Raw genomic sequence first — 14,294 nt, forward strand, 5'->3', positions numbered from 1 at the left:
CCCCCAGTGGATGCCCTGCTGCGCAGGCTCAGCCCTGACTCCCCCAGCGATGCGACGGCCAGACCCCACTGCCCTTCCCCTTCCCTCTCCACCTCTCCTCTCCCTTGCTGGGCCATCAGGGCCCCCATCCCCACTTCTGTTTGGGTCTGGACCCCTGCCTGGGGCACCCAGACAGCCTGGGGGACACCGTCTTGTCCCCAGACACCCCCTCTACCGTGAAGATCCCTCCCTCTGGGAACTGTCCCGGGAGACCCCTATCCTGTCGTTATGGACTCTGCACCCCATGCTCAGCATCCTCCAGGCACCTCGTTTTTATTTCTGTTACGGTGCTAGCCACATGGTTCTTTCAGTTCATCACCGTGCTTTTCTTGAAGGCCAAGCACCATCCAATGTCAGGGGTGCGGGTGAGGCAGGCAGAGAACCCACGTCATCACTTGAAAGAAGGAGAAACTTAGGGTTGTGTCTTGCATGATTAACAAGCCACCATTCTGCCTGGCACCTGCCATGTGCCCTTATACCAGCAGCAGACTCAAATCTGCTCCTTTCACCTCATAGCCTCCTCATTCTTCAGTGGAGCAAGCTGCAGCTTGGGGGGCAGAGCTGTGCTCACATCCCACCTCGGGGGCTCCCAGCTGCCTCTCCCCCGCCCCCTAGGCCTTACCCCCGGTCAAAGGTGTGCCAACAAAGGTTGGTATAGTCAAAGCTATGGTTTTTCCAGTAGTTGTGTATAGTTGTGAGAATTGGACTATAAAGAAAGCTGAACACCAAAGAATTGATGCTTTTGAAATGTGGTCCTGGAGAAGACTCTTGAGAGTCCCTTGGACTGCAAGGAGATCCAACCAGTCCATCCTAAAGGAAATCAACCCTGAATATTCATTGGAAGGACTGATGCTGAAGCTGAAGCTCCAGTACCACCTGATGTGAAGAACTGATTCATTGGAAAAGACCCTGATGCTGGGAAAGATTGAAGGCAGGAGGAGAAGGGGAAGACAGAGGCTGAGATGGTTGAATGGCATCACTGACCCAGTGGACATGAGTTTGAGCAAACTCTGGGAGATGGCGATGGACAGGGAGGCCTGGTGAGCTGCAGTCCGTGGGGTTGCAAAGAGTTGGACGCAACTGAGCAACTGAAAAACAACAAAGATGTGGCCTTCCCCGGTGGGTACAGATGATACGGATACAGTGGCCAGAGGAGCAAGGGTGAGACGCGGGTCCTGGTGAGAGTGCGGGGCTGTCGCAGGCGCTTTCTCAGGGGAGATGACTTCAAAGCCAGGACCCGAAAGATGCGCGGGAGTTGCTGAGCACCAGGAGAGGGTGCGGAATGTTCCAGCTGAGGGAGCAGCCTGGGGGAAGTCCCAGAGGGTGAGCACAGCTGGCAACCTGGAGAAAAGACAGCTTGAGGGGCTGGAGAAGGTCTAGGGGTGGAGGGTATGCTGAGCGGAGCCTGATGAGTGAATCAAGGCATTTGGGCTTGTCCCGGGGGCAGTCGGACAGTCAGAAGCCAACGAAAGGATTTCAGCGAGATGGTGACTTGATCTGATACAAGGCTTCAGGCAGAGTACAAATTGGGCAGAGGACAAAAGTTGATGTGGGAAGACCAGTCTGGCCATTCGCCAGAGATGATGGTCTGGATGAGGGTGGAGGCCATAGAGGAAAAAAGGAATGGATCTGACAGAAACTTTATTAACTTTTTATTTTGTATTGGGGTATAGCCGATTAACAATGTTGTGATAGTTTCAGGTGGAAAGCCAAGGGGCTCAGCCATACATGCACATGTATCCATCTTCCCCCAAACTCCCCTCCCGTCCAGGCTGTCACACAACGCTGAGCAGAGTTCCCTGTGCTGTACAGTGGGTCCTTGCTGGTCATCCCCTTAAAATATAGCCGTGTGTATCAGTCCTTCCCAAACTCCCTAGCTATCCCTTCCCCACATCCTTCCGGCAACCGTAAGTTCATTCTCTAAATCTGTGAGTCTCTTTCTGTTTTGTAAATAAGTTCATTTGTATCATTTCATCTAAGATTCCTTCTATAAGAGATGTCATACGATATTTCTCCTTCTCTGTCTGATTTATTTCACTCAGTATGACAGTCCTTTGGATCGGAGAGAATTTGAGGGAGGAAAATCTCACAATATTCGGACATTGGATGTGAAGATGATAGGGAGAGGTCAAAGATGCCAGCTGGGTGCCGGGTGTGGGCAGGTGACTGCCTAGCAACACTGCACTCGGGGAGAGAAAACACAGGGGGGAGGAGGATATGGCATCAGGGATGTGTGTGGATCGGGGGTCCCCAAGGGCATCTGGGAGGCAGTTGGAAGGTTAAGCCAGGACTCCCAAGAGCAAGTTGCCTGCCTGTACAAATGTGACAGTGTGTACAGTCCGTGCTTGATGCTGCAGGTGGGGATGAGTTTAGGGAGGGATGGAGGCACGCCTGTCCCCTCTCTCTCCCCCCATGGTCTCCGACCTGTACTGGCCACATGCTGTGCTGTGCTGAGTCAACTCAGTGTCCGACTCTGCGACCCTATGGACTGTAGCCCGCCAGGCTTCTCTGTCCGTGAGATTCTCCAGGCAAGGATACTGGAGTGGGTTGCCATGCCCTCCTCCAGGGTATCTTCCCAACCCAGGGATCAAACCTGGGTCTCTTAAACCCCTGCATTGATTGGCAGGCAGATTCTTTACCACTAGCCACCATAAATTTAAATCACCCCATGTGCTCTGACCACATGGGGTGATTTAAATTTCAATTAGAATAATTAAATACAATTAAAAATTCCGTCTTCGGGGGAATTCCCTGGTGGTCCATTAGTTAGGACTCAGTACTTTCATTGCCAGAGCCCCAGTTCAATCCCTGATTGGCGAACTAAACTCCTAAGGGGTGGGTACAAAAAAAAAAAATATATATATATATATATATATATCAGTTCAGTCGCTCAGTCGTGTCCGACTATTGTGACCCCATGAATCACAGCACGCCAGGCCTCCCTGTCCATCACCAACTCCCGGAGTTTACTCAAACTCATGTCCATCGAGTCAGTGATGCCATCTAGCCATCTCATCCTCTGTTGGCCCCTTCTCCTCCTGCCCCCAATCCCTCGCAGCATCAGGGTCTTTTCCAGTGAGTCATATGTCTTCAGCCACACTAGCCCCATTTCAAGTGCTCAGAAGCCATGTGGCTCATGGCTTCCCTAGTGGCCAGGGCAGGTTACAGACCACTCCCATCATCACAGACCACTCTAGTGGCCAGCACTGGGTCCAGGCTCTATTGGATTTGTGTCCACAGGTGCCCAGGTCCTCAGAAGAAAAAGTACAATTCCCTAGATTAGCTACCTTTGAGAAGTCAACAGGCAGCTGTTGGCTGGCCTGAAGGTCAGAGGAGGCCTGAAGGTCAGAGGAGGAGCCCTGCGCTCTCCAAGGTGCTTCGCAGGAGTGGTTGGCCTCACGCTCGGGCTCCACGTCAGCCACAGGGCCCCAGCTAGAACCTGGGAGTCTCGGCACACGAGCCTCCTCTTCGTGTTTGTCTGGCCTAAGTCTGAATTTTTTCTCGGGCCCGTGGGCAATAGCGTGTTTGCATTTGAGCGAGTAAACCCTTCTAGATGACAATTCATGACCACAGAGTGTCCACAGAGAATCAGGTCTGGAGCTTCCCTTTCAGAAGTCAGTTCTGAGTCGTCAAGAAGCTTCAGTTTCTGCTCTTGCTTTTGTTTTCCATCTTCGTGGAGTGTGTACCTTTGTTCTTTTCTTTTCCAGTCGGATGTCATGGATCAGAATTTGTTAAATTTCCTTCCAGAGCAAGAACACTCAGAAGTCTATAAAATGCTCTCTTCCCATATGCTTGTGACGGACACCCCTTCCCCAGAATACTTAAAATGTAAGTTTAACCTCACTGGTTTTGTGAGAGAGAAAGATAAGGATCTTATATTAGAAAGGAAGGTTAAGAGTCTACAGCCATACCACCCGTAAGGCGCCCGATCTAGTCTGATCTCAGAAGCTTAGCAGGGTTGGGCCTGGTTAGCACTTGGATGGGAGAAAGGAAGTTAGAATGAATTAAGAAGGGAGGACTAATTTTAAAAATAATTTTCCTTGTGACTCAGAACATTTCCAAGATCCTTAGAGGTATATTTTAAGTTTAAAGCTAAAACTGGAGTTTGGAATATGTAAGACGTTGAACTTTTATGTGGAAATTTTGAAAAGCACAGAGCTTTAGAATAATAACTTTGTTTTGCATGTGATAACAAGAGATTACCTTTTTTTCATATGAGAGACTTTTAGTAATAAAGGATACAAAAATCACTGAATAATCTGTTTATTTTGGAGGACCTAGAAAACTAGATTTGTAAGTAACCAACTAAGTAACCAACTAAAAACTGAATAATTAGGTCAAAACTCTCTTTGAGGCTGTCATCTGATTATTTATATACATTTGCAGATTTTGTGGAATTTTAAAGTTTTTATCAAAATCAGCAACTCGGATAGAAAGCTGGCCTGGTCACTTAATGAAGTGCGTCCTTTGATGATGATAGCAACAGTGCCTTATACTTATTCAAGCCTTAGTTCATTTTGCATGAATAATTTGTCCTGTTGTACATCTGATTTTCCTTCAAAGCAAAGTGGAAAGATTAAATTAAAGAGAGCAGCTCTATGTGAGCAGCTTTATTTTAATATACCATATGAAAACGACCAGAACTAATCAATGCCGACAGAACCAAGCACAGACATCTGTGATTAAATTAAGACTAATTGGCTCTGAGTACGGGATGCAAACTATCTATAAACTATGGAGCGGAAAAACCTATGTTGCCAAGGTTATAAAACCATGTCCGAAAGTCAGCTATAATGAGACAACTAGCCCAGCCATGTGTTGACCAAACCCTGTGAGTTTCCCAAGATGCCTCTTGTTTAGTCTAGAATCATTGGCGTAATGCTTTTATTCCCTTTCTCTCCTTTTTTTCCTTTAACGGCCCAGCTGACAACGATTTAGAGTTTTATTGCCATCTTCTCAGAGGCAGCTTGAACCCAAAGGAATTTCCAACTTATGAATACATAAAATTTGTAGGAAATTTTCGCTCCTACAACAATGGTAAGCATTCATTGTCTTACAGTTGCGGTGGTTGTGTTGGTTTTTCTCCTGCAGACCTGCCCGGGGGCGAGAGTATCGCCGTGGGGAGGAGCAGGGAGAAGATGTGCCTTCCACATTTGCACGTGGATTTCTGTGTTCCAAAGATGTGTTTTTGTTGCTCGTAAATGGGTATCGCCCATTCGGGAAGAACACACCCCCACACCTGTTTATGCCAGCGCATTAAGTGCCGCCAACAGGCACGTTATTCATTTATTTATTTTCAGGCTAATGGAATAGTTCTGTGCTGCGAGAAACAAACAGCAGTTAATAAAGAACAGGCTCAGCCTACACACAGCCAAACAGGGCTTCGCTGTGACACGAGGATGCGCGACCTTGGTGTCTGCATTTCTATCCTCCTTTATACAGAAGTGCCTAGAGCCTGTTTTCAGAGCTTCAGTCCATGGGCCTTCTGGGCTTCCCTGGGCCTTCTGGGCTTCCCTGGTGGCTCAGAGGGTAAAGAATCTGCCTGCAAAGCGGGAGACCATGTTCGATCTCTGGGTTGGGATGATCCCCTGGAAAAGGGAATGGCTATCCACACTAGTATTCTTGCCTGGGAAATCCTATGGCCAGAGGAGCCCTGGCGGGCTACAGTCTGTGGGGTCGCAAAGAGTCAGACATGACTGAGTGACTAACTTTTCACAGGGACCTCGTGTTCAATCTGGACGTGGTCCTTTTATAAGGAGCCGCCCACCTCCATTAGATGAATTATCAAACTGCATCAGCCAAGCCTGAATTACCCAGATAACTCATTGTATCCAAACAGTCAATTAGACTTAACCCTTCTGTTTTACTTTTGACCCCAAAATGAGAACACAGGCCTGATGCCAGAGATTCAGAAACACAAGCTCCAGAACACAGACCCCACTGAGGAGCCCGGCTCAGAGTGACCAGTCCTCAAAACCCAACACAAGACACCTCATTTTGAAAGCTCTAGCATTTCATAAAACAGCAAAGGGGGTGGGGGGACAGGAAGCAGTGTTGATAGGAAATGGTGAAAAGAGAGCAGAGGGAAGGAAAAAGCACATACAAATACGGAAAGATAAGGGGCGATGGGAAGGACGGACGGGCGGGTGGGTGACAGGGGGACTGATGAAGACCCCCTGACTGGTGCCGCTTCGCTTGCTGTTGGCTCTGACCCATGATCAAGTCTATCACCCCCATCGAATTAGTCCCAGAGTTTCCAATAGAAGCAGCCAGAGTTGTGACCCTGAGTCCTAATGCTGGGCTCACCAGGATGTCTCCTCCTTCTGAGGAAGGTCCCTGTTGTATGTTATTTGCATAAAATACAGGATTTGCTTAAAAGGCTGCAACGATTTGCTGAACAGCATAATCCTCCAGGCCCAGCATTCAGGGCTGATTCCTGGATGATGGGCTCCAAGGCCAATCTGGGGCCCTTCTGAGAAGCTCCCCCATTCCTAGAGCTCGGGGTGTTTGAGTGGTTGGAAGTGGTAGCAGGTCAGCCTTCCCCGGTGTGTGTGTGTTAGTTGCTCAGCCATGTCTGACTTTTTGCAATGCTATAGACTGTAGTCCTCCAGGCTCCTCTGTCCATGGGATTCTCCAGGCAAGAACACTGGAGTGGGTTGCCATGCCCTTCTCCAGGGGATCTTCCTGACCCAGGGATTGAACCCAGGTCTCCTTAATTGCAGACAAGTTCTTTACCATCTGAGCCACCAGGGGAGCTCCAGGGAACCCCTAAATCTGGGCAAATCAGGGTGAAGTCAAGGCTCGCCCACGTCCAGCCTGACTCACCTGAGAGGCTCTCCTGAACCACATGGGATACAAGCATAATGAGCCACACAGCTAAGTAAAGACACTGACCCAAGAGGCGCCCCATGACAAAGTCAATTTGGTGCCAGCTTGGTGCCCGTGTTTCCCTGGGCAAGGGAGCTTGTTACCGTGCAGATTTCCTGGGTGTCGCTGGAAGATTCTAGTTCAGGAGACCTGAGGGTGGGGCTGGGACTGAGCAGAAGGAAAAGAGCCTTGGGGTTCTGATACAAAGGGACTTTGAGAAACTGTCCCGTTGTAATCCTAAAGCCCATTGTTTGCATAGGAATTTTAAAAATTTATTTATTTTTATTGAAGGATAGTCGCTTTACAATATTGGTTTGATTTCTGTCATACATCAACATCAATTAGCCATAGGTGTATATATGTCTCCTCCCTCTTGAATCTCCCTCCTACCTCCCACCTTTTCCCACCCCTCTAGGTTGTCAACAGAGCCCTAGTTTCACTTCCCCGAGTCACACAACAAATTTCCATTGGCTATCTATTTTACATTTGATAGTGTATATGCTTCTATGCTACTTTCTCCAGAGGAGCCTGTCTGGCTACAGTTCATGGGATCTTAAAGGGTCAGACAGGACTGAAGCAGCTTAACACATGTTTCCATGCTGCTTTCTCCATTCATCTCACCCTCTCCTCCTCCCCTAACCCTTGTCCATAAGTCTGTTCTCTATGTGTACATCTCCACTGCTGCCCTGCATAGGAATTTTAACGACACTCCTCTTGCTTACGGAGCTCTTCCAGGCAACTCTGTCCTTGAATTAATATAAGTGTTGGCTTGAATGTTGCTTAAAATGTGTGCAGTGGCCATAATGCCACCTGCTGGGGTAGCAGCTTATCCCCATTGGCTGCGTGCAAGGAAGGGCCCCCAGAGTGCCAAGACTATGGAAATTATGGGATGCTGTTCCCATGTGTCTCCATGACAGCAGCGCACATGCTGCATGAAGGGTACCAGGTTGTGATTGGCTGGTGAGCAGTGTTATCCTGTGAATTTACATTTCCACGACTCTCATTAAGATGCTACTGAACACTGCTTTGAAGCTTCCTGTCATTTATCACATTTTAGAGGGTTTCAGGGAAATAGCCTGGCTTCATTGAGAACACCTGAGACTTTTCATTTTTTTTAACTAACAAGGTTTTATTTTCAAGTTGAGACAATGTTTGTTTGCCTGAAACAATGTGTGGAAATCATGTGTGATTTTTTTTTTAATTTTGAAACTGTTGCTGCTAAAAACACACAGCATGAAAAGTGGAAAATTTTTTTTAAAAAGTGGAAAATTTTAAACCAAGAATCTAAAACCAGTGTGTCTTTCCAGAGCCTGCTAAACAAACCAAAGTTAGGGGGTCTTTCTTGAAAAAAGAGTCCCCCAGTGTAATTGTGGAAAAGCTGAAGTCTAATTCTCACTCAGATTAAAACAGTAAAATATGTCAGACGAATGAATTTCTGAGATGGAACCCTATGTGATCACCAACATCCAGCCATTTTTTCTCTCTCAAGTAAGGCTTAATGTAAGAAATCATTCAAGTTTGGTTCTGTAGGTTTGCTTCTCAATAAACATGAAATAATGGAATAATAAAAACAGCTCACCTTAGGAAGGTTTCCTTAGCCCCAGGTCCTGGACTCAGTCCTGACACTGGTCATCTCATTGAGTCCTGGCAGCAGTCTCTTGAGATTGTCCTAATGACATTATCCTTTTTTTTTTAATTGAAGAATAGTTGATTCACAATGTTATATTAGTTTCAGGTATACTGCACAGTGATTCAGTAATACATACATGTGTATATATGTACATCCCAGGTGGTGCTAGTGGTAAAAAAAAAATCCTCCTGCCAGTGCAGGAGATGCAAGAGATGCAGATTGGATCCCTGGGTCAGAAAGATCCCCTGGAGGAGGAAATGGCAACCCACTCCAGTGTTCTTGCCTGGGAAATCCCATGGACAGAAGAACCCGGTGGGCTACAGTCCATGGAGTTGCATAGAGTCAAACGCAACTGAGGGACTGAGCATGCATATGTATGTGCATATATGGATTAAATATGTATGTGTGTATATATATGAATGTTGAAAGTGTTAGTCGCTCAGTCATGTCCAACTCTTTAGAATCCCATGGACTGTAGCTCACCAGGCTCCTCTGTCCATGGAATTCTCCAGGCAAGAATACTGGAGTGGGTAGCCATTCCCTTCTGCAGGGTATCTTCCCAACCCAGGGACTGAACCCAAGTCTGTCACATTTCAGGCAGATTCTTTACCATCAGAGTCACCAGGGTATCCCTATATATGAATATATATATATTTTTTCTTTTTCAGATTCTTTTCCCTTATAGATTATTACAAAATACTGAGTATTATTTTTTGTGCTATACAATAGGTCCTTGTTATCTCTTTTATATGCAGTATAAAAGATAAAAAGGTTATCTCTTTTATATGCAATACTGTGTATATGTTAATCTCAAACTCCTAATTTATTCCTCCCCACCACCAGGTTTCCCCTTTGGTAACCATAAATTTTGTTTTCTAAGTCAGTGAGTCTGTTTCTGTTTTGTAAATAAATTCACTTGTATCTTTTTCTTTTTAGATTCCACAGATGAGTGATATTTGATATTTGTCTCTGACTTAACTTCACTTAGTATGATAATCTCTAGGTCCGTCCACGTTGCTGCAAATAAGGCAAATAGCCTTATTTCATTCTTTTTATGGCTGAGTAGTTTGTTTATTTGTGTGTGTGTGTGTGTGTGTGTGTGTGTTTTGGCTGTGCTTGGTATTCATCACTGCGCCGGTTTTTCTCTAGTTGCAGCAGGTGGGGGCCACTCTGGTTATGATACACAGGCTTCTCACTGCCGTGGCTCCTCTCGGTTGTGGAGCGTGGGCTCCAGGGCAGACGGGCTTCAGTAGATGTGGCATGTGGGCTCAGTAATTGCAGCTCCCAGGCTCTCAAGTGCAAGCTCAATAGTCGTGGTCCATGGCCTTAGTTGTTTCACATCATGTGGGATCTTCTCGGATCAGGGATTGAACCTGTGTTTCCTGCGTTGGCAGATTCTTTACCACTTAGCCACCAGGGAAGGCTGGGGTGTATGTGCCTTTTCAAATTATAGTTTTCTCCAGATATATGGCATCATCCCTTCTTAACAAAGGAGGAAATTGATACGTAAAAAGAGTTAAGTCTCAGGCACACGGGTGGGACAAGTGGGACCCACATTCAGAGCAAATCTAACCCAGAACTCATATTCTTAACTTCAGTGCTTTGCTGCTCCCTACAAATCTAGCTGGAAATTGCACATTTAAATGCAAACACAGGCCTCTCCCTGGCACCTAGCATCCTGTAGGTCCACAATGTTTGTTCCTGTGCACATCAGGCGTCCTGGATGTTTAGGTACCAGGATGTTTAAGAGTGCCTTAGACTTAAGTCAAATACAGACACACAGACGTGGAAAGGACTGTGATGAAGGAACAGGTTTATACCCACAGATCCCTACACCTGCACACCACGAGAGGCTCCAGGGCAAGCCAGGGGCAGAGGGGGTTGATGAAATGTGGGTGAGGGCCTCTATCGTGGTTTCTGTGGAAAAGAGCAGGTGAGGCAGAGCCTGGGCTTGGGTGGTTTGAATAGTTTCAGTAGGCTTTGGGCTGTAAGGGCTTCCCTGGGGTCTCAGCAGAGAAGAGTCTGCCTGCCAGTGCAGGAGATGAGGGTTTGATCCCCAGGTTGGGAATCTCCCCTGGAGAAGGAAATGACAACCCGCTCTAGTATCCTTCCCTGGGCAAGTCTATGGACAGAGGAGTCTGGTGGGCTATAGTCCTTGGGGGTCACAAAACAGCTGGACATGACTGAGCAACTGAATAACAACTTGGGGTTAAGGGCTGTCCCCACTGCCTGGTCCTGGTGTGATCTAGGCAGGTAGAGAGTGGCTCAGAGTGTGAGAGCCAGATGGAGATGTTTGGGGGGTGTGAGCACTGGATGGGTTGGTTTGCGTCTGAAAAGTGCACCAGAAGTGAGTGGTTTACTATCTCTAGTTGTCTGACCCGGGGAGGAGCAGTCCCTCTAGCTCAGTCAGGCCCAAGAATTCAAAACATCAAATACAGAAAGATAATTATTACACAGGCCACCCCACGCAACTTCCCCAAGGTCCCAGGCAGGCTCAGGGTGAGAGCAACGTATAAAGGGTAGAAGGGATGGCATCAATTAGCATCAGTTTTATTTAATCAAATACCTGCTCATACTTTGAGGAACTATTAATATATAGGAAACCCAACGTGGGTCCATTACCGTGGAAAGTCCTATTATTTCTGTAGGGCTGACTAATTTGAGAAGCATTGTCTGATTCTATTTGGTTTCTTTAATTTTTATTTATTTATATGTTTATTTAATTTTGGCTGCACTGGGTCTTCATTGAAATGCGGGTTTTCTCTATTTGCGATGAACAGGGGTTACTTTTCGCTGCAATGCCTGGGCTTCTCATTGCAGTGGCTTCTCTTGTTACGGAGCACAGGCTCTAGAGCCCTGGCCCAGTAGCTGTGGTCCACGGGCTCAGCTGTCTCGAGGCATGTGAGATCTTCCCGGACCAGGGATTGAACCTGTATCCCCTGCATTGGCAGGCAGATTAGCAACCACTGAGCCAACAGGAAGTCCCTGGTGAATTCTTTTTTGATGCCTGGAAAGAGGAAATACTGAATTTACTTACCTGTGGACTCATCACCACCCTTCCCGGGCCCACACAGTCCATACCTGGCACATATATAAGTGCCTGATAGAGGCAGGTTGATGTAGACTGAGGCTCCGAGTCCTTGGCCCTGGACACACAGGTGCTGGGGGAAGAGCCAGGGTTTAGGCCAAAGACTTCTGGCTCGAGCGGAGCCAAGGACAGAGTACTTGACGGAGCCGAGAGTACCCTCCAGAGATGGAGGGCGGCTTCCTGGAAGGCTCTGGCCACGTCTTTGGCCTCAAACCCAAAGTGAAGTTGAGATCCACTTTCATGTGCACTGGGCAAAGTGGAGTGTGTACCTTCCGGTGCCCTGTGAGCTGTCTACACGGGCAGGCCTCCTGAGTAGGGCTGAGTGGTCAGGGACAGTGGTCCCTGGCCTCCATTCGCTCCCCATTGAGCTCCCTTCCCAGCTGGGCTCTCCAGGTGTTAGGAGGCCAGTGGCCCCCTTCCTGACATCCTTCTCGGGCCCCTCACTTGCCCCCCCACCCCACTCGGAGAACTGTCCCTGACACCCTCTCCCAGCCTAGAGCTTGTCTCACCAACCGTCTGATGGAACCTAGGCCAACAGGTGCTGACTGCTTCCCCAGGCTTGTATCCACAGGAACCCTCGGGCCTCAAGGCAAAAGGCCCCAGTGACATGTGTGGAGTGCAGGGTCAGGGAGAGAGGGTGGCACCGAACCAGAGAGGAGACCCGCACATCGTGTCGATGAAGATGCCATCTGCTCACCTGCTCAGATCCTCTGGCTCTGTGACCCTGGGAGGCTGGAAGAGGGGTGGACAGAGCACCTTGGCCCTTGTTGACAAGCTTGAACCCTCTCCCTGGATGTTTCCAGGTTCACACATCAGTTGTGCTGCATTCCCCCCGACCCCCAACCCGTGGACACAAACGTACCAACTGTTGCCTAAATGTGCTGTGTCCAGTCGCTTCGTGTCCAGCTCTTTTGCGACCCCATGGACTGTAGCCAGTCAGGCTTCTCTGTCCATGGGATTTCCCAGGCAAGTGGGTTGCCATTCCCTTCTCCAGGGGATCTTCCCAACTCAGGGATGGGACCCACATCTCTAATGTCTCCTGCATTGGCAGGCAGATTTTTTTTCTGTTCTTTTTACCACTAGAGCCAGCTGAGAAGACCAAATACTTGAGCAAAATGGCATGTCTTGGTCACTCCTTGAGACTCCATCATTTGCCACAGATGTTCTAGGGGACAGAGGGCAGACAGGACTTCCCATCTTTAACCTAGATTTTTAATCACTGTGAAGACCTGTATGTCAGGAAGTGAGACGAGAAAGTATCAGTCATTTTCTGCGAATTGTTTCACCATGAGCAGTGTCTATCCTACTCCGTGAGAAGCTTCCAGAAGGAATCTGAGCTGGGCAGTAGAATCACTCATCTCATCCTGTCCCCATAAAAAGTCCACTCTCTGACCCTGGCCATGTGGCTTGGAGCCCTGGGGTGAACTTGGTCAGAGCAGCCTCCGGGCCACCTCTGCCCTGCCCGCTGTTTCCAGAATAGAGTTGAAAGAAAATCACTTCATCTGGAGATATCTTTTTCCAGACACAGATTTTTTTTTTTTTTCTTTCAAATAAATACCGCCCCCCAACCCCTAACCAAGTCCTGCTGCCCAGCCGCACACACTGATTGGGGAGGAACTGCCCAGGTAAGTTTCAAAGGTGTAGGAGCAGTCTTTGCTGGAAGGGGTCCTAAGAGGCAGGTCCCAGTTCCTGAAACAACTTGATGCCAGGAAGTAGGCTGTCCTCCCTGGGAGCCCAACCTCCACCCCCAGATTTGGATCTCACTGTGCTTCAGACTGAAATCCAGAAAGCAGTGTTTCAGAAGTGGCTGGTGCAGCTCCAAATAGGTCATCCTCAGCAAACATTCCACTCTGGGTTTTCCGCAAACCACATGGCAGAGGGTGAAAATTTCCCTGCCCTCGTTTCACCCACTCCCCTCTAATCATGGGGCTTCCCGGGTGGCGCTAGTGATAAAGAACTTTCCTGCCAATGCAGAAGACATAAGAGATGCAGGTTTGATCCCTGGGTTGGGAAGATCCCCTGGAGAAGGGCATGGCACTACTCCAGTGTTTTTTGCCTGGAGAGTCCCATGGACAGAGGAGCCTGGTGAGCTACAGTCCATGGAGTTGCAGAGAGTTGGACAGGACTGAAGTGACTTGTCAGGCACCCTGACTGCACAAACAGATTTGAAACGCTGGCAGAAGTGGATGCTTTCCAGCTTTCGACACGATGCCAGTCTGTTCCGTGGGGTTTCTGTAGGTTGCCTCATTTTCTGCCTTTGGCGTTTGGGGATTTTTGTTTGTTTGTTTTTTGGTTTTTCTCCTGAGCTGAACTAATTGAGACATCTCAGTGAAGGCAACCAGCCACCTGCCCGCCAGACCTCACTGGTAGTGGGGATGTGCGTTTCACACTAAAGGACAGCTTCCTGGAGGGAAGTCTGATCTCTCTGTCCCAGGCCCCCAAGAGTAAGAAACAGTATCCCTTCCACCCACACAGGGATGTACAGCGTCCTTCTCCGGAAAGATCAGTGCTGCCAGATTAGATTGCAAAGGAATCAGGTTCACAATCAAGAACAAGTTGTTACCCAAGGACATCGTTCTGTGTGAGCATCTAATAAGATGGAGTGGTGATGAATGGTCAGAACTGTTATCAACCCCATCGCTCTGCTTATTTCAGCCCTGACAGCAGGGA

The 14,294-nt window shown here is 48.1% G+C and overlaps 1 protein-coding gene across 5 annotated transcripts in view; it reads left to right on the forward strand.

Moving 5' to 3' along the window:
- The window catches only part of NPAS2 (neuronal PAS domain protein 2), a 122,223-nt gene that overhangs the window by 60,480 nt on the left and 47,449 nt on the right, over positions 1 to 14,294 (forward strand). For all 5 annotated transcript variants that reach the window (XM_043467969.1, XM_043467967.1, XM_043467968.1 and 2 more), the window contains exons 5-6: positions 3,747 to 3,867; positions 4,963 to 5,076. In XM_043467969.1, the coding sequence (XP_043323904.1) occupies positions 3,747 to 3,867; positions 4,963 to 5,076 (235 nt within the window). The remainder of the gene's footprint in view (positions 1 to 3,746; positions 3,868 to 4,962; positions 5,077 to 14,294) is intronic.

The sequence above is a fragment of the Cervus canadensis genome, chromosome 5, assembly GCF_019320065.1.
Source record: "Cervus canadensis isolate Bull #8, Minnesota chromosome 5, ASM1932006v1, whole genome shotgun sequence".
Taxonomy (NCBI): Eukaryota; Metazoa; Chordata; class Mammalia; order Artiodactyla; family Cervidae; genus Cervus; species Cervus canadensis.